The sequence below is a fragment of the Crinia signifera genome, chromosome 12 (genome assembly GCF_055691185.1).
Source record: "Crinia signifera chromosome 12, ASM5569118v1, whole genome shotgun sequence".
NCBI lineage: Eukaryota > Metazoa > Chordata > Amphibia > Anura > Myobatrachidae > Crinia > Crinia signifera.
The window spans coordinates 5,592,598-5,613,539 of NC_139228.1; the positions used below are offsets into that span (position 1 = coordinate 5,592,598).

The window sequence follows — 20,942 nt, forward strand, 5'->3', positions numbered from 1 at the left end:
AAATTCATCTCAGCGCCAGTCTTAGCCCAACCTGACGTCAATCTACCCTTCACTTTGGAAGTTGACGCCTCCACTATTGGCGTGGGGGCAGTTCTCTCCCAGACGAGCCCTGACGGACACCCGCATCCACGTGGGTTCTTTTCTAAAAGGTTTTCCCCAGCTGAACAAAATTATGCCATCGGGGATCAGGAGCTATTAGCGATCAAGATGGCTCTAGAAGAGTGGCGTTATCTACTCGAGGGGGCAGTCCACGTCATAAACGTCATCACTGATCATAAAAATTTGCTATATTTAAAGAACGCCCAGTGCCTCAATCCTCGACATGCCAGATGAGCCTTGTTCTTCTACAGGTTCAATTTCAAATTGTCTTTCTGCCCAGGAGCAAAGAACCGCAAAGCGGATGCCCTGTCCAGATCATGGGAGACAGAGGAGGAATCTAAATCCTACGAAGGAAGTCCTATTATTAATCCTCTCGCTTTTGCTACAACAACTCTGCAAGCCTCAATTCCTCCAGGTAAAACCTTTGTCAAACCAGGTTTGAGGAAAGGGATATTACGATATTACGATGGGCCCATGACTCCAAATTCTCCGGCCATCCGGGGATCCAGAAGACCTATGAATTCCTTTCCAGAAGGTACTGGTGGCCTTCTTTGAAAAAAGATATCAAAGAGTATATTGCCTCCCATTCAGCTCCGGTAGGTCCATTGATGCCACTCTCCATTCCTCAGGGTCTTTGGACCCATATATCCATGGACTTCATCACCGACCTCCCACCATCAGACAGCCACAATACTATTTGGGTGGTCGTAGACCGATTTTAAAAAATGGCTCATTTCATACCACTCCATGGGTGATCTCCGGTCCAGGGGGATACGGCGGCCCATGCATAAAAGTATGTGCAGCGCACACATCGCTTGTAACAGGGCAATGACGGCGATGTCCCCCTCCCTGCCTCGGGCTGTTAATGGGAAATATACTAACCCCGCAGCAGGGCACAGGAGGAGATATTATTGAAGTGGGCGGATGTATCATGCATTCCAAAGGCATGGAACACATGATGACTTCCGGTTTTTGGAATCTTTACGGATTTATAAGTCTTTGTTGTTTTATATGTGAATATTGTTGCAGATTTAAATTATTGGATGTATTTGGATTCTGGGAAGCATGAGGATATAATTAAGAATTAAGTATTATACCTGTATAAATAGAACATTTAGGTCACACCCATACAGGAACAGGAAATTAGGGGGCTGACCTAAGGACAGTATAAATATGGACACCAGCAGGCTACCTCCATACACCCTGTGGAAGACTTTTAAAGTCAAAACGCGTTGGTAGTTTGGAGGTACCTGGGATCCTTATCTGGACCTGACATTGGGACTACTTTGTGGATACTATGTGAGGAGGTCTACCCCGGTCTCAACGGTACCAGGCTTTATTTTAAGAGTGACGTTTGTTTATGTATGTGTTATTGATTCAATTTTACTTTTTACGCAATGAGTTCTCCCCCTCTATATTTTTTTTATCTCTGAGGGAAGTGGAAGGAACTGACAAGTTTGGATTAATAAGTGTGTGACCCCCAATCTACGTGTGATCTTTGGCCTAGAAGAGGCCCCTATACGGTAACACACACAGGTCTAAGACAGACCAGCAAGGCAAAGGAAAATGGGTGGCATTGCGGGAAGGAAGGCTTTTTTGGTGCACGCGGATGAGTCCCCACTCACGTTATACCAATTTAAAATCCTGCTTAAGCGATGTGTGAAGGCTAACGGTTGGCAGGAAAAGGAGTATGGTACGCACTTGTTTATAATTAGCGCAGCCACCGCAGCATTCGAAGCAGGTTGAAGGTTTGAGTCATAAGGGTGAGGGAAGGTCACAGTGAGGTGGCGGGCTACGGTTCTGAGAACCTTGCATTGGCGGAATTACCTGCGGGCCAGCCAAAGTGTGGTGCCAGGAAGCGGAGGCACCCAATAAAGGGGGTGCAGATCTCCAGAGGCCTGGCGTTGGGGGGGGGCGGCAAGTTGGGGACCCAGGTCGTTTACCAGTTTCAGTTGCGAGAAGGGGTCCATGGGGCCCCCCACGGTCGGCTTGAGTCAGTTATGTTCGAGGGCTGGTGGACCGCAGTGCTTTCTTTGCCTCCTAAGCGAGTAAGATTATATTTGTAATCTGATTAATAAATGTGACCTTTAATTCGCCATAAATAAATGACTCTGTTTGGTTATTTCAGGAAAAAGGGGAGCAGGTGGAAAGGGAAGGGGAGGGGGATGTTTAAGGGGTTGGGTTTCTTAGTCTCTTTAAGGGTAAAAGTATGGCGGGAGCATCAGACGCTCAGAGGTTTATACTTGCTTCATCGTGCCAGGGTACTTTAGGCACAAAGGATCATAAATGTGATATCCTGGTGACGTTAAAGATTTTCAACTGTGTAAAAAGAAAAAATTGCCATTTGATTACAACAAATACAGAGTGATTGATTGGTCAACAACAGCGGGAAAACTTGCTTTGCTGTGTCAGGACCGTAAATCTGATATGTACTCCTTCTTTTGATTGTATTTGAACAGAGACTTGGAGCAGTTAGCACGCACTAAGTGGAGTAAAAATACAATCTAGCAGTCTTCACACAACAAGGGAATTCAACCCTTTATGACACCATGTCAAATAAGAAATAATTTTCCAAAATTTGCCTCTAGCAAGTCCTAGTTAAAATAGAGCCTTAGGGCTCACTAGGCACACATCACATACTGTACCAATTGGTTCCACGGTGGAACCAACCTTCCAGCCGCCTAGCTCACTACCTTAAGCTTGTCATAAAACTGGTAGTAGATATCTAAAACCAAAATCCCCAGCGCATAGCACATTTTTTCAAAAGCTCACTGTGAGACTGGTCTTAGATTTTGGGTTACAGGCTACATCGTCCAATTTCCCTTTTTAAACACTACTAATAAAAGTTAAGTTTTATTTGTATCATATTCCAAGATTGCCCCCCAAAAAAGAGTACTCTTTTCTCTCCCATTTGGGTATGATAGGTGGGCAGGTGGGTATGATAGCTGTGCAAGTGGGTATGATAGGTGTGCTTGCGGGTATGATAGGTGTGCAGGCGGGTGTGGCAGGTGTGCAGGCGGTTATAATAGGTATGCCGGTGGGTATGACAGGTGTGGAGGTGGGTGTGACAGGTGTGCAGGTGGGTGTGACAGGTGTGGAGGTGGGTGTGACAGGTGTGCAGGTATGTGTGACAGGTGTGGGCAACTGACTATTAGACTTACATTTGGCAAGGCCACACAGGGGCCGGAAGGCGTCCACAATGTAGCACAGGAATCCCAGCACGGACAGTACTTTGAAGCATTGTTCTTTTCCTCTGTTGAAGATCCCAATGCATTTTATATATGGGGCCTCCAGCTCTTCATTACAGATCTCCCCCATGTTGCTGAGAAATACCCAGACATTGCGCAGCAGCCTATCTGTAAGGGATACAGAAGCAGAAGATACTATAATGACTAATGTGAAGACGGCACTAGGTTGGAGGTTTGCATATGCCCTACATGCAAGAATCATAAATGTCCATACAAAGAGCCCCCTAATATTAAATCCTCTCCACCCATCACTGTACTGCTGCAAATAACCAAGTGCACGGTCCTGTGACACCACATGTAACCAGGATGGTCCGTGTGTCAGCCAGCAAGGGGGAATGTACAGTACTGTGACACCACATGTAACCAGGATGGTCAGTGTGTCAGCCAGCAAGGGGGAACGTACAGTCCTGTGACACCACATCTAACCAGGACGGTCAGTGTGTCAGCCAGCAAGGGGGAATGTACAGTACTGTGACACCACATGTAACCAGGACGGTCCGCGTGTCAGCCAGTAAGGGGGAATGTACAGTTCTGTGACACCACATGTAACCAGGATGGTCAGTGTGTCAGCCAGCAAGGGGGAATGTACAGTCCTGTGACACCACATCTAACCAGGATGGTCCGCGTGTCAGTCAGCAAGGGGGAACGTACAGTACTGTGACACCACATGTAACCAGGACGGTCCGAGTGTCAGCCAGCAAGGGGGAACGTACGGTCCTGTGACACCACATGTAACCAGGATGGTCCGGGTGTCAGTCAGTAAGGGGGAATGTACAGTACTGTGACACCACATGTAACCAGGACGGTCCGCGTGTCAGCCAGTAAGGGGGAACGTACAGTACTGTGACACCACATGTAACCAGGACGGTCCGCGTGTCAGCCAGCAAGGGGGAACGTACGGTCCTGTGACACCACATGTAACCAGGATGGTCAGCGTGCCAGCCAGTAAGGGGGAATGTACAGTCCTGTGACACCACATGTAACCAGGAAGGTCCGCGTGTCAGCCAGTAAGGGGGAATGTACAGTCCTGTGACACCACATGTAACCAGGATGGTCAGTGTGTCAGCCAGCAAGAGGGAATGTACAGTACTGTGACACCACATCTAACCAGGAAGGTCCGCGTGTCAGCCAGTAAGGGGGAATGTACAGTCCTGTGACACCACATGTAACCAGGATGGTCCGTGTGTCAGTCAGTAAGGGGGAACGTACAGTCCTGTGACACCACATGTAACCAGGACGGTCCGCGTGTCAGTCAGTAAGGGGGAACGTACGGTCCTGTGACACCACATGTAACCAGGATGGTCCGTGTGTCAGTCAGTAAGGGGGAACGTACAGTCCTGTGACACCACATGTAACCAGGAAGGTCCGCGTGTCAGCCAGTAAGGGGGAATGTACAGTCCTGTGACACCACATGTAACCAGGATGGTCCGTGTGTCAGTCAGTAAGGGGGAACGTACAGTCCTGTGACACCACATGTAACCAGGACGGTCCGCGTGTCAGTCAGTAAGGGGGAACGTACGGTCCTGTGACACCACATGTAACCAGGATGGTCCGTGTGTCAGTCAGTAAGGGGGAACGTACAGTCCTGTGACACCACATGTAACCAGGACGGTCCGTGTGTCAGCCAGTAAGGGGGAATGTACAGTACTGTGACACCACATCTAACCAGGAAGGTCCGCGTGTCAGCCAGTAAGGGGGAATGTACAGTCCTGTGACACCACATGTAACCAGGATGGTCCGTGTGTCAGTCAGTAAGGGGGAACGTACAGTCCTGTGACACCACATGTAACCAGGACGGTCCGTGTGTCAGCCAGTAAGGGGGAATGTACAGTTCTGTGACACCACATGTAACCAGGATGGTCCGCGTGTCAGCCAGTAAGGGGGAACGTACAGTCCTGTGACACCACATGTAACCAGGATGGTCTGCGTGTCAGCCAGTAAGGGGGAACGTACAGTCCTGTGACACCACATGTAACCAGGACGGTCCGCGTGTCAGTCAGTAAGGGGGAACGTACAGTCCTGTGACACCACATGTAACCAGGATGGTCAGTGTGCCAGCCAGCAAGGGGGAACGTACGGTCCTGTGACACCACATGTAACCAGGATGGTCCGCATGTCAGCCAGTAAGGGGGAACGTACAGTCCTGTGACACCACATGTAACCAGGACGGTCCGCGTGTCAGTCAGTAAGGGGGAACGTACAGTCCTGTGACACCACATGTAACCAGGATGGTCAGTGTGTCAGCCAGCAAGGGGGAACGTACGGTCCTGTGACACCACATGTAACCAGGATGGTCCGCGTGTCAGCCAGCAAGGGGGAATGTACAGTCCTGTGACACCACATGTAACCAGGATGGTCTGCGTGTCAGCCAGTAAGGGGGAACGTACAGTCCTGTGACACCACATGTAACCAGGATGGTCTGCGTGTCAGCCAGTAAGGGGGAACGTACAGTCCTGTGACACCACATGCAACCAGGACGGTCAGCGTGTCAGACAGCAAGGGGGAATGTACAGTCCTGTGACACCACATGTAACCCGGATGGTCCGCGTGTCAGTCAGTAAGGGGGAATGTACAGTACTGTGACACCACATGTAACTAGGATGGTCCACGTGTCAGCCAGTAAGGGGGAACGTACGGTCCTGTGACACCACATGTAACCAGGATGGTCCGGGTGTCAGTCAGTAAGGGGGAATGTACAGTCCTGTGACACCACATGTAACCAGGATGGTCCGCGTGTCAGCCAGCAAGGGGGAATGCATGGTCCTGTGACACCACATGTAACCAGGATGGTCTGCGTGTCAGTCAGTAAGGGGGAATGCATGGTCCTGTGACACCACATCTAACCAGGATGGTCCGCGTGTCAGCCAGCAAGGGGGAATGTACGGTACTGTGACACCACATGTAACAAGGATGGTCCGTGTGTCAGACAGCAAGGGGGAATGTACGGTCCTGTGACACCACATGTAACCAGGATGGTCCGCATGTCAGCCAGCAAGGGGGAATGTACAGTCCTGTGACACCACATGTAACCAGGATGGTCTGCGTGTCAGTCAGTAAGGGGGAATGTACGGTCCTGTGACACCACATGTAACCAGGATGGTCCGTGTGTCAGCCAGCAAGGGGGAATGTACAGTACTGTGACACCACATGTAACCAGGATGGTCCGCGTGTCAGCCAGCAAGGGGGAATGTACGGTACTGTGACACCACATGTAACCAGGACGGTCCGCGTGTCAGTCAGTAAGGGGGAACATACGGTCCTGTGACACCACATGTAACCAGGATGGTCAGTGTGTCAGTCAGTAAGGGGGAACGTACAGTACTGTGACACCACATGTAACCAGGACGGTCCGTGTGTCAGTCAGTAAGGGGGAATGTACAGTCCTGTGACACCACATGTAACCAGGATGGTCCGTGTGTCAGTCAGTAAGGGGGAACGTACAGTCCTGTGACACCACATGTAACCAGGATGGTCCGCGTGTCAGTCAGTAAGGGGGAACGTACAGTCCTGTGACACTACATGTAACCAGGACGGTCCGCGTGTCAGTCAGTAAGGGGGAACGTACAGTCCTGTGACACCACATGTAACCAGGATGGTCCGCGTGTCAGTCAGTAAGGGGGAACGTACGGTCCTGTGACACCACATGTAACCAGGACGGTTCGCGTGTTAGTCAGTAAGGGGGAATGTACAGTACTGTGACACCACATGTAACCAGGATGGTCCGCGTGTCAGTCAGTAAGGGGAAAGTATGGTCCTGTGACACCACATGTAACCAGGATGGTCCGCGTGTCAGTCAGTAAGGGGGAACGTACAGTCCTGTGACACCACATGTAACCAGGATGGTCCGCGTGTCAGTCAGTAAGGGGGAACGTACGGTCCTGTGACACTACATGTAACCAGGATGGTCCGCGTGTCAGCCAGTAAGGGGGAATGTACAGTCCTGTGACACCACATGTAACCAGGACGGTCCGTGTGTCAGTCATTAAGGGGGAACGTACGGTCCTGTGACACCACATGTAACCAGGATGGTCCGCGTGTCAGTCAGTAAGGGGGATCGTACAGTCCTGTGACACCACATGTAACCAGGACGGTCCGCGTGTCAGTCAGTAAGGGGGAACGTACGGTCCTGTGACACTACATGTAACCAGGATGGTCCACGTGTCAGTCAGTAAGGGGGAATGTACAGTCCTGTGACACTACATGTAACTAGGATGGTCAGTGTGTCAGCAAGCAAGGGGGAATGTACAGTACTGTGACGCTACATGTAACCAGGACGGTCCGCGTGTCAGTCAGTAAGGGGGAACGTACAGTACTGTGACACTACATGTAACCAGGACGGTCCGCGTGTCAGTCAGTAAGGGGGAACGTACGGTCCTGTGACACCACATGTAACCAGGATGGTCAGTGTGTCAGCAAGCAAGGGGGAATGTACGGTCCTGTGACACCACATGTAACCAGGATGGTCCACGTGTCAGTCAGTAAGGGGGAATGTACAGTCCTGTGACACTACATGTAACTAGGATGGTCAGTGTGTCAGCAAGCAAGGGGGAATGTACAGTACTGTGACGCTACATGTAACCAGGACGATCCGCGTGTCAGTCAGTAAGGGGGAACGTACAGTACTGTGACACTACATGTAACCAGGACGGTCCGCGTGTCAGTCAGTAAGGGGGAACGTACGGTCCTGTGACACCACATGTAACCAGGATGGTCAGTGTGTCAGCAAGCAAGGGGGAATGTACGGTCCTGTGACACCACATGTAACCAGGATGGTCCGCGTGTCAGCCAGCAAGGGGGAATGTACAGTCCTGTGACACCACATGTAACTAGGATGGTCAGTGTGTCAGCAAGCAAGGGGGAATGTACAGTACTGTGACACTACATGTAACCAGGACGGTCCGCGTGTCAGCCAGCAAGGGGGAATGTACGGTACTGTGACACCACATGTAACCAGGACGGTCCGTGTGTCAGTCAGTAAGGGGGAACGTACGGTCCTGTAACACCACATGTAACCAGGATGGTCCGGGTGTCAGTCAGTAAGGGGGAACGTACGGTCCTGTGACACCACATGTAACCAGGATGGTCCGCGTGTCAGCCAGCAAGGGGGAATGTACGGTGCTGTGACACCACATGTAACCAGGACGGTCCGCGTGTCAGTCAGTAAGGGGGAATGTACAGTCCTGTGACACCACATGTAACCAGGACGGTCCGCGTGTCAGACAGCAAGGGGGAATGTACGGTCCTGTGACACCACATGTAACCAGGATGGTCTGCGTGTCAGTCAGTAAGGGGGAATGTACGGTCCTGTGACACCACATGTAACCAGGATGGTCAGTGTGTCAGCAAGCAAGGGGGAACGTACAGTTCTGTGACACCACATGTAACCAGGATGGTCTGCGTGTCAGTCAGTAAGGGGGAATGTACAGTCCTGTGACACCACATGTAACCAGGATGGTCCGCGTGTCAGTCAGTAAGGGGGAACGTACGGTCCTGTGACACCACATGTAACCAGGATGGTCCGCGTGTCAGTCAGTAAGGGGGAACGTACGGTCCTGTGACACCACATGTAACAAGGACGGTCCGCGTGTCAGTCAGTAAGGGGGAACGTACGGTCCTGTGACACCACATGTAACCAGGATGGTCTGCGTGTCAGTCAGTAAGGGGGAATGTACGGTCCTGTGACACCACATGTAACCAGGATGGTCTGCGTGTCAGCCAGCAAGGGGGAATGCATGGTCCTGTGACACCACATGTAACCAGGATGGTCTGCGTGTCAGTCAGTAAGGGGGAATGTACAGTACTGTGACACCACATGTAACCAGGATGGTCCGCGTGTCAGCCAGCAAGGGGGAATGTACGGTACTGTGACACCACATGTAACCAGGATGGTCCGCGTGTCAGCCAGCAAGGGGGAACGTACGGTCCTGTGACACCACATGTAACCAGGACGGTCCGCGTGTCAGTCAGTAAGGGGGAATGTACGGTCCTGTGACACTACATGTAACCAGGATGGTCCGCGTGTCAGCCAGTAAGGGGGAACGTACAGTCCTGTGACACCACATGTAACCAGGATGGTCAGTGTGTCAGCCAGTAAGGGGGAACGTACGGTCCTGTGACACCACATGTAACCAGGATGGTCTGCGTGTCAGTCAGTAAGGGGGAACGTACGGTCCTGTGACACCACATGTAACCAGGACGGTCCGCTTGTCAGTCAGTAAGGGGGAACGTACAGTACTGTGACACTACATGTAACCAGGACTGTCCGCGAGTCAGTCAGTAAGGGGGAACGTACGGTCCTGGGACACCACATGTAACCAGGACGGTCCGCGTGTCAGTCAGTAAGGGGGAACATACGGTCCTGTGACACCACATGTAACCAGGACGGTCCGCGTGTCAGTCAGTAAGGGGGAACATACGGTCCTGTGACACTACATGTAACCAGGACGGTCCGCGTGTCAGTCAGTAAGGGGGAATGCATGGTCCTGTGACACCACATGTAACCAGGACGGTCCGCGTGTCAGTCAGTAAGGGGGAACATACGGTCCTGTGACACCACATGTAACCAGGACGGTCCGCGTGTTAGTCAGTAAGGGGGAACATACGGTCCTGTGACACCACATGTAACCAGGATGGTCAGTGTGTCAGCAAGCAAGGGGGAATGTACAGTACTGTGACACCATATGTAACCAGGATGGTCCGCGTGTCAGTCAGTAAGGGGGAATGCATGGTCCTGTGACACCACATGTAACCAGGATGGTCCGCGTGTCAGTCAGTAAGGGGGAATGCATGGTCCTGTGACACCACATGTAACCAGGATGGTCTGCGTGTCAGCCAGCAAGGGGGAATGTACAGTCCTGTGACACCACATGTAACCAGGATGGTCCGCGTGTCAGCCAGCAAGGGGGAACGTACGGTCCTGTGACACCACATGTAACCAGGATGGTCCGCGTGTCAGCCAGTAAGGGGGAACGTACAGTCCTGTGACACCACATGTAACCAGGATGGTCAGTGTGTCAGCCAGTAAGGGGGAACGTACGGTCCTGTGACACCACATGTAACCAGGATGGTCTGCGTGTCAGTCAGTAAGGGGGAACGTACGGTCCTGTGACACCACATGTAACCAGGACGGTCCGCTTGTCAGTCAGTAAGGGGGAACGTACAGTACTGTGACACTACATGTAACCAGGACTGTCCGCGAGTCAGTCAGTAAGGGGGAACGTACGGTCCTGGGACACCACATGTAACCAGGACGGTCCGCGTGTCAGTCAGTAAGGGGGAACATACGGTCCTGTGACACCACATGTAACCAGGACGGTCCGCGTGTCAGTCAGTAAGGGGGAACATACGGTCCTGTGACACTACATGTAACCAGGACGGTCCGCGTGTCAGTCAGTAAGGGGGAATGCATGGTCCTGTGACACCACATGTAACCAGGACGGTCCGCGTGTCAGTCAGTAAGGGGGAACATACGGTCCTGTGACACCACATGTAACCAGGACGGTCCGCGTGTTAGTCAGTAAGGGGGAACATACGGTCCTGTGACACCACATGTAACCAGGATGGTCAGTGTGTCAGCAAGCAAGGGGGAATGTACAGTACTGTGACACCATATGTAACCAGGATGGTCCGCGTGTCAGTCAGTAAGGGGGAATGCATGGTCCTGTGACACCACATGTAACCAGGATGGTCCGCGTGTCAGTCAGTAAGGGGGAATGCATGGTCCTGTGACACCACATGTAACCAGGATGGTCTGCGTGTCAGCCAGCAAGGGGGAATGTACAGTCCTGTGACACCACATGTAACCAGGATGGTCCGCGTGTCAGCCAGCAAGGGGGAACGTACGGTCCTGTGACACCACATGTAACCAGGATGGTCCGCGTGTCAGTCAGTAAGGGGGAATGTACAGTCCTGTGACACCACATGTAACCAGGATGGTCCGCGTGTCAGCCAGCAATGGAGAACAGAAGCCCAGAACAACCGTTCAAAAGCTTGGGGTCACCCAGACAATTTTGTGTTTTACTTGAAAACTGACTTATATTTATTAAATGACAAAAATCCTTCTTAGATGGACAAAATCATGTGCACTGCAGGAGGCAGATGTAACATGTGCAGAGATATTTAGATTTGGGTTATTTTGAGTTATTTTGTTTCTGTGCAGGGTAAATACTGGCTGCTTTATTTTTACACTGCAATATAGATCTCACTTTGAAGTAAAACCCCACCCAACTCTAATTCTCTCTGCCCGTGTTACATCTGCCCCACCTGTAGTGCACATGGTTTTTTTCTTTAATCTTTGCTTTCGTCACAGAATGCTCCATTTGCAGCCATTACAGCACTGCCGGCCTTTGGCATTCTAGCTGGTAATTTGTTGAGGTAATCGGAAGAAATTTCCCCCCACGCTGCCTGAAGCTCCTCCCACAAGTTGGATTGGCTTGATCGGCATTCCTTGCATACCATACGGTCAAGCTCCTCCCACAACAGGTCAATGGGGGTGAGATCTGGTGATTGTGCTTTGTGTCACTGTCCTGTTGCAGGAGGAAATTGGCTCCAATCAAGCGCTGTCCACAGGGTATGGCATGGTCTCGCAAAATGGAGTGATAGCCTTCCTTATTCATAATCTCATTTACCTTGTTCAAATCTCCAACTTTACCAGCACCAAAGCAGCTCCAGACCATCACCTTACCTCCACCATGCACTCTTCCAGCATCCTTGTGTCTCGCAAATGTTCTTCTGTGTGATCCAATCTCCCCAAAACCTCCATTCGTCCGTAACACTTTATTCCAATCTTCTCTGTCCAATGTCTGTATTCTCGTGCCCATATTAACCTTTTCCTTTCATTGGCCAGTCTCAGATAGGGCATTTTGCACTCTGCCTTAGAAGACCAGGATCCCAGAGTCACCTCTTCACTGTAGACGTTGACACTGCCATTTTGTGGGTATTGTTAAATGAAGCTGCCAGTTGAGGACCTGCGTGGCATCTATTTCTCAAACTAGAAACTCTGATGTACTTGTCTTCTTGCTCATTTGGGCACCGGGGCAATGATCACGAAAACTCAACAACAAAAAAAATGTGTCCCTGGGACCCCGCACTTACAAAAATTGGGGTCCTTCCTGACCTTTTCTGGGTCCCAATGTAATAAAGCCTCCTCTCCCCTTCCCCCCAGCACGGCACATACAGAAGCCTCTTCCTTTCCCCCAGCATGGCACATACAGAAGCCTTCTCCTTTCCCCCAGCATGGCACATACAGAAGCCTCCTCTCCCCTTCCCTCCATCCCAGCATGGCACATACAGAAGCCTCCTCCTTCCCCCCGGCATGGCACATACAGAATCCTCCCCCCCCCCCCCCCCCCCCCAGTATGGCACATACAGAATCCTCCTCCTTCCCCCCAGCATGGCACATACAGAATCCTCCTCCTTCCCCCCAGCATGGCACATACAGAATCCTCCTCCTTCCCCCCAGCAGGGCACATACAGAAGCATCTTCCTTTCCCCCAGCATGGCACATAGAGAAGCCTCTTCCTTTCCCCCAGCATGGCACATACAGAAGCCTCCTCTCCCCTCCCCCCCCCCCCCCCCCCCCAGCATGGCACATACAGAAGCCTCCTCCTTCCCCCCGGCATGGCACATTCAGAAGCCTCTTCCTTTCCCCCCGGCATGGCACATGCCGAAGCCTCTTCCTTTCCCCCCCGGCATGGCACATTCAGAAGCCTCTTCCTTTCCTCCCGGCATGGCACATACAGAAGCCTCTTCCTTTCCCCCTGGCATGGCACATACAGAAGCCTCTTCCTTTCCTCCCAGCATGGCACATACAGAAGCCTCTTCCTTTCCCCCCGGCATGGCACATACAGAAGCCTTCTCCTTTCCCCCAGCATGGCACATACAGAAGCCTCCTCTCCCCTTCCCTCCATCCCAGCATGGCACATACAGAAGCCTCCTCCTTCCCCCCGGCATGGCACATACAGAATCCTCCCCCCCCCCCCCCCCCAGTATGGCACATACAGAATCCTCCTCCTTCCCCCCAGCATGGCACATACAGAATCCTCCTCCTTCCCCCCAGCATGGCACATACAGAATCCTCCTCCTTCCCCCCAGCAGGGCACATACAGAAGCATCTTCCTTTCCCCCAGCATGGCACATAGAGAAGCCTCTTCCTTTCCCCCAGCATGGCACATACAGAAGCCTCCTCTCCCCTCCCCCCCCCCCCCCCCCCCCCAGCATGGCACATACAGAAGCCTCCTCCTTCCCCCCGGCATGGCACATTCAGAAGCCTCTTCCTTTCCCCCCGGCATGGCACATGCCGAAGCCTCTTCCTTTCCCCCCCGGCATGGCACATTCAGAAGCCTCTTCCTTTCCTCCCGGCATGGCACATACAGAAGCCTCTTCCTTTCCCCCTGGCATGGCACATACAGAAGCCTCTTCCTTTCCTCCCAGCATGGCACATACAGAAGCCTCTTCCTTTCCCCCCGGCATGGCACATACAGAAGCCTCTTCCTTTCCTCCCCACATGGCACATACAGAAGCTTCTTCCTTTCCCCCCGGCATGGCACATACAGAAGCCTCCTCCTTCCCCCCGGCATGGCACATTCAGAAGCCTCTTCCTTTCCCCCCGGCATGGCACATTCAGAAGCCTCTTCCTTTCCCCCCGGCATGGCACATACAGAAGCCTCTTCCTTCCCCCCAGCATGGCACATACAGAAGCCTCCTCCATCCTCCCAGCATGGCACATACAGAAGCCTCCTCCTTCCCCCCGGCATGGCACATACAGAAGCCTCTTCCTTTCCCCCCGGCATGGCACATACAGAAGCCTCCTACTTCCCCCCAGCATGGCACATACAGAAGCCTCCTCCATCCTCCCAGCATGGCACATACAGAAGCCTCCTCCTTCCCCCCGGCATGGCACATACAGAAGCCTCCTCCTTCCCCCCGGCATGGCACATACAGAAGCCTCTTCCTTTCCCCCCGGCATGGCACATACAGAAGCCTCCTCCTTCCCCCAGCAGGGGACATACAGAAGCCTCCTCCTTTCCCCCGGCATGGCACATTCAGAAGCCTCTTCCTTTCCCCCGGCATGGCACATACAGAAGCCTCTTCCTTTCCCCCCGGCATGGCACATACAGAAGCCTCTTCCTTTCCCCCCGGCATGGCACATACAGAAGCCTCCTCCTACCCCCAGCAGGGGACATACAGAAGCCTCCTCCTTCCCCCCGGTATGGTACATTCAGAAGCCTCTTCCTTTCCCCCCGGCATGGCACATTCAGAAGCCTCTTCCTTTCCCCCGGCATGGCACATACAGAAGCCTCTTCCTTTCCCCCCGGCATGGCACATTCAGAAGCCTCTTCCTTGATAATGGAAATGTAGTAGATGTGATCTTCCTAGATTTTGCTAAGGCTTTTGATACAGTGCCACATAAGAGGTTGATAAATAAAATGGAGGATCTGGGACTAGGGGTAAGAATTTGTGGTACTTGTGTATTATCACGGCGCCCGTTACGCAGCTAGTGTAGCGTCCCTGTCAGAATAGGCGTAGTGTTCCCGCGGCCAGCGTAGTGTAGTGTTCCCACCCGTTCGCGGATAGCCGGAGCGCACATAGTTAGCGTAGTCAGTCAGGCGTCCCTGTTAGTATCAGCATCGTGTTCCCGCCCATTCGCGGCCAGCCGGAGCTTACGTAGTTAGACAGCGTTACGCAGCTAGCGTAGACAGTCAGCGCTTACTACATTGTGTGGGAACCATTGGCCATTTTAACACGAAGCCGAGGTGGATAGTGGGGGTATGAAAAGGTTGGGAGGACACGCAACGCGACCCCTCGTGGGGCTCGCTATGCTCGCCACGCTTTGGTCTGGCTTGGATAGTGGAGGTTTCAAATGGAGGCATTTGCCAGTATGTAACAAGGAGCACTGGCAAATGCCTCCTTTATTGTGCATGAGACGCACTTGCAAATGCAGCCCCCCTTTGTGCAGGAGACGCACGCCCTACCGAACCCCTAACCCTGTCGGCAGGGTTGCCGTACACTGCCGCAATACTTACTGAGACGCTCCTGCGTCTCAGACAGATGGAGCGCCTCTCCGCCGGCCCCCGCATGATACCCTCTCTGCCGGCGTCCACCAGCGGAGAGGGGATCATGCGGGCGCCAGCGCTGTCTGAGGCACTCACTAGGCTTGCGAGGGACAGAGCTGCAGCTCCCGGGGACAGTACAGTAAATAGCTGTCTGAGGGACACTACGCAGGGCTGCCACGGAGTCACTACGCTGAATACGCTAGGCAGCCATTGGGCTATGCTGACAGCGTAGTGTAGCCGGGTGCCGTGATAATACACAAGTACCCAATTTGTAGATGGGTAGGGAACTGGCTGTGTAACAGAGAGTGGTTGTGAACGCAGCAGTGTCAGATATGATACCAGAACTAAGTGGAGTGCCACAGGGGTCGGTGCTAGGGCCCCTTTTATTTAATAAATGTATTAATGATACTGGGATGGGAATACTCAGCAAAGTTCCCATCTTTACTGATGACACAAAACTGAGCAGAGTAATTAGATCCACTGAGGATGTCTCCACGCTTCAGAGCGATCTTAATAAATTAGATAAGAGGGCAAAAAAGTGGAAGATGAGGTTCAATGTGGATAAATGCAAGATTATGCACCTGGGGAGACATAACCAATGTGCTAGCTATAACCTAAGCGGGATGGCACTGGGTAATTCAGAACTTGAAAAGGATCTAGGAGTCCAAATAGATAACAAATTGGGGTATAGTGCCTAAAGTCATATAGCAACAAGTAAGGCCAACAGGATACTAGCATGCATAAAAAGGGGCATGGAGACTAGGGACTCAAATGTAATTATGCCACTGTACAAAGCATTGGTGTCACGGACCCACCGGTCGCTTCTCCAGATACGTCAATCTGAGCAGCTCCGGCCGTGACTGGGGTTCACTTTGCACACACGAGTCCCCTCTATGAGGTACGCCGCCACCAGCAAAGCCTGACTTAGCGCTTCGAAATTGTGCAAGGTACGCCTTGCTCGCACCTGACCACACAATACAATATATAAAAAAGGTTGTAACGTTAACTGCTCTCCTATAGCTTAAGTCCTCAGAACACAAAATTAGAACTGGAATTATGTATGATTTATTCCAGGAAATACTTCAGAGCTTTAGTGATAAAAATGGTTACAAAGATTTTAAAAGTGCACACAGAAGAAATACAACTCAAAAATAAAAGGGAATTTAAAAATGACAGAACTGTATCTTACACACAAGTACTGATTCTGTATTGAGTGGACTTCACATGAAACATCCGGGTCGCTTCCCGCCAGCTTGCTGATCTCCTAAGAAGTACCATCAGCTATAGGGAGAAGCGTTTAGTTATACCTGCAGATTCCTCCCCCCATCTTTGTGATTTTGACCAGTTCCCTGCTGGACACTAATGAATGTCCCTAAATAATTGATCCTCTTACATGAAGGATTGGTCCACTGCTTTGAAGTGATTTGTACAAATCCCTTACGCGTGGAATGCAACAGCCAAGTCTGATAAGAGATCTGTAGTGGAGGGGGGCGGAGCACCTTTGGCCTGCTCTGGACCATGCTGATCTAACCCACAGTCTGATATATGAGGGGTCTCTGATACTAACTTCAGAGAAATATACAGATGGTTACTCTGAGGATGTCCACAGTGCTTACACTCTGCAGGGGGAAATGGCAGGCAGCCCTTTAGGTCACATTAATTTTACACACATAATACAATACATGCCCTGATCTCACACATAACAATAGCAGACAACATGATTTTACAAACAATGCCAGAACTACATTCATCTCACACATAATAATAACAGGAGGCATGCTTTATTACAGGCATGTCCAACGTTGGCCCTTCAGATGTTGTTAAACTACACATCCCAGCATGCTTTGCCACAGTTTTGCTATTAGAGAATGCTAAAACTATTGCAAAGCATGCTGGGATGTGTAGTTTAACAACATCTGGAGGGCCAACATTGGACATGCCTGCTTTATTAGATCCATCACGTGATCGGATCGGGACAATTGGTTAGACGACATCTAGGTTATGGAGTACAAAGGACATCATAGAACTGGAAAGAGTCCAAAGAGTCCAAAGAAGAGCAATAAAGCTAATAAAGGGAATGGAGCATTTAACCTATGAGGACAGATTGAACAAATTAGGGGCTAATATAAGGAACTGTCAAGCACCCTTTTTACTGTAAGGAAGGACTCTAGGACATGTGGGCATGAGCTTAGATGAGAGGAAAGAAGATTTCGTTCCCTTAGAAGAAAACATTTTTTTACGGTCAGGGCAGCCAAACTATGGAACTCTCTTCCTGGAGAGGTGTGTCGGCAGAGATAATAAATACATTTAAAATAAGGACAAACATCTATTGGTCAAAAACATCCAGGGGTACAAGCAATAATCATAATCTGTGTTAAAGATATCAGAATACACTACGTACAACAAGGGATGAAGCTAATACACCAATGTAGCTTTCACATCACATAAAACATTTTGAAACGTTTTGAAAAACTGTAATTTTAAAAGGAGAGTTATGGTAGACTTACCTTTGTTAACTCCCTTTCCTTGAAGTCCATGGGAACCACAGGGGACATCGGGGTTGTAGGCGGATCCAGGGGGTCCGAGGCACCAATCAGCGAAGCTCTTAAAGGTTTTACCCAGCATGCCCGGGCCCTCTCCCCTACAACCCCGCCTCCAGGCTACTGCCGCCAGTTTTTGGTAACAAGCCGAGAGCAGGAAGCGGAGAAGAGAAGAGGACAGAGAACACATATGCCCAGAACTCATACATACATAGCATGAATATGGAATGGTCAGAACGGGTCACAGTATCAGAACATCACGTAAAGGTGAACCTCAGTGGCAAATTTAAAAGGGTGGGCGCCCTGTGGTTCCCATGGACTTCAAGGAAAGGGAGTTAACAAAGGTAAGTCTACCATAACTCTCCTTTTCCTTGTCAGGGTCCATGGGTCCCACAGGGGACATCGGGGATGTCACAAGCCGTAATTAAGGGAGGGAATTTGTCTGAGGTGTCAGCAGAACCCGACGACCGAAGGAGGCATCCTGGGAGGCGAACGTGTCAAAGGCGTAGAACTTAATGAATGTCTGGACGGATGACCACGTTGCAGCCTTGCACAGCTGTTCGGCAGAAGCACCCCTGCTCGCTGCCCATGAAGGCCCAACCGCTCTAGTAGAGTGTGCTCTGATAGCAACCGGAATGGGCCTGTTAGACAGAAGATATGCCTGTTGTATAGCCATGCGGATCCAGCGGGCAATAGTTTGTTTACCCGCTGGCCAGCCCTTCTTGTGAAAGCCATATAACACAAAGAGGGAATCTGATTTCCTGACCGATTTAGTGCGGTCGATATAGACGGTCAAAGCTCTGACCACATCGAGCAATTTTTCATCAGAGGAAAGGTCATCTGAGGTGAATGCAGGTACCACGATTTCCTGGTTGACATGGAATTTTGTCACCACCTTGGGCAGATGGGAAGATCTTGTCCGTAACACTGCCCTGTCACTGTGGAACACCAGGAAGGGTGATCTACACGACAGTGCGGAAAGATCCGACACCCTGCGTGCGGAGGCAATGGCCAGGAGGAAGACAGTTTTGACTGTCAGCCATTTAAGTTCCACTGATGATAGTGGTTCAAACGGTGGTTTGGTTAAAGCTTGAAGCACTAAAGATAAGTCCCAAGGATTCGTGGGAGGGACAAAGGGAGGCTGTATGTGTACTACTCCCTGTAGAAATGTGCGAATGTCAGGTAAGAATGCAATCTTTCTCTGAAACCATACTGAAAGGGCTGAGATTTGGACCTTCAGAGAAGCCAATCTTAGTCCTAAGTCCAATCCATTTTGAAGGAAGGCCAATATCCTGGCTGTTTTGAAAATCTTGGGATCATATTTATTAGAATTGCACCAAGAAAAATAGGAATGCCAAGTCCGGTAGTATATCTTTGAGGATGCTGGCTTGCGAGCCTGGATCATCGTCATAGCCACCTTGTCAGAAAAACCCTTGCCCTTTAATAAGGCAATTTCAAGAGCCACGCCGTCAAAGACAGGCGCTGAGGGTCTGGATGAAGACAAGGTCCCTGGCTCAACAGATCTTGACGAAGAGGCAATGGCCAGGGGGACTGGTGTGACAATTGTTGTAGGTCTACGTACCAGTGTCGGCGTGGCCAGTCTGGCGCGATGAGAAGAAGGGTTCCTCCTTCCTGCCTGAATTTTCTGATCACCCTGGGGATCATGTTTATTGGAGGGAACGCGTATGGGAGATGAAACTTCCACGGTACGGACAGGGCATCCGTGAAGTAGGCCTGCGGATCCCTGGTCCTTGCTCCGAAGCATGAGACTTTGAAATTGTGTCTGGACGCCATGAGGTCTACATCTGGGGTGCCCCAGACTTGCGTCAGACTGACAAACACTTCCGGGTGTAGAGACCACTCCCCCGGGTGGATATCCTGTCGGCTCAGAAAGTCCGCCTCCCAGTTCAGGACTCCTGGGATGAAGACTGCCGACAGGGCTAGGAGATGTTCTTCCCCCCAGGTGAGAATCCTGGAGACCTCCCGGAGGGCGGCAACACTTCGGGTTCCTCCCTGGCGGTTTATGTATGCCACCGCCGTGGCGTTGTCTGACCTGATCTGAACAGGTTTTCCCTGCAACAGATCCTGAGACTGAAGAAGGGCATTGTAGGCTGCTCGAATCTCTAAGACATTGATGGATAGTCGAGATTCTGGTTCGGTCCAGACGCCTTGCAAGGACCGGGATCCTACTACTGCCCCCCAGCCTCGCAGGCTGGCGTCTGAGGTCAGTACTATCCATTCTCTGAACCAGAATAGTCTCCCCTGGTTTAGGTGGTCCATCTGTTCCCACCACAGGAGCGAGTCTTTGACCTCCTGTGTTAGAGTGAGAAACGTCGACTTGACGTGTTGTGGTAGGCCATCCCATTTCGCCAGGACCAGGCCCTGGAGCGGACGGGAGTGGAACTGGGCCCACTCGACCATGTCGAATGTGGACACCATCCTCCCCAATATTTTCATGGCCCAGTGAACCGAGACTCTTGGTTTCTGAGTAAAGATCTGGATTCTCTGTATTAAGTCCCTGGCCTTGTCGTTTGGAAGAAACAGACGCAGGGCTCTGGTGTCCAGTAAAGCTCCCAGATGCAACATTCTCTGGGAGGGGATCGTGGAAGATTTCTCCCAGTTGAGGAGCCACCCGTGATCCTGTAATGTGGAGACTGTTATCTGCAAGTGGGATGTCAGGACCTCTGGTGACTTGGCTGCAATCAACAGGTCGTCCAAGTAGGGGAAGACCCTGATCCCCTGCTTGTGCAGGATTTCTGCCATTATAGCCATCACTAAAGATCCTTGGCGCTGTTGCAAGGCCGAATGGGAGGGCCTGAAACTGGTAGTGACTCTTCAGAATAGCGAAGCGCAAATACTTCTGGTGGGCCGGAAGGATGGGGATGTGGAGGTATGCGTCTCTGATATCTAGAGAGACCATGAAGTCCCCCTCCTCTAGGGCCAGGATAATGGTCCTCAAGGTCTCCATCCTGAACTTTGTGACTTTTACCACCTTGTTCAGA

At 51.3% G+C, this 20,942-nt stretch overlaps 1 protein-coding gene across 4 annotated transcripts in view; it reads right to left on the reverse strand.

Moving 5' to 3' along the window:
- DCST2 (DC-STAMP domain containing 2) overlaps positions 1-20,942 on the reverse strand; it is a 73,129-nt gene that overhangs the window by 47,492 nt on the left and 4,695 nt on the right. For 3 of the 4 annotated variants that reach the window (XM_083166694.1, XM_083166695.1, XM_083166697.1), the window contains one exon: positions 3,261-3,455. In XM_083166694.1, the coding sequence (XP_083022820.1) occupies positions 3,261-3,455 (195 nt within the window). Of the gene's footprint in view, positions 1-3,260; positions 3,456-12,030; positions 12,593-20,942 lie in introns of those variants that run through there. The other variant, XM_083166696.1, reaches the window with a different exon arrangement.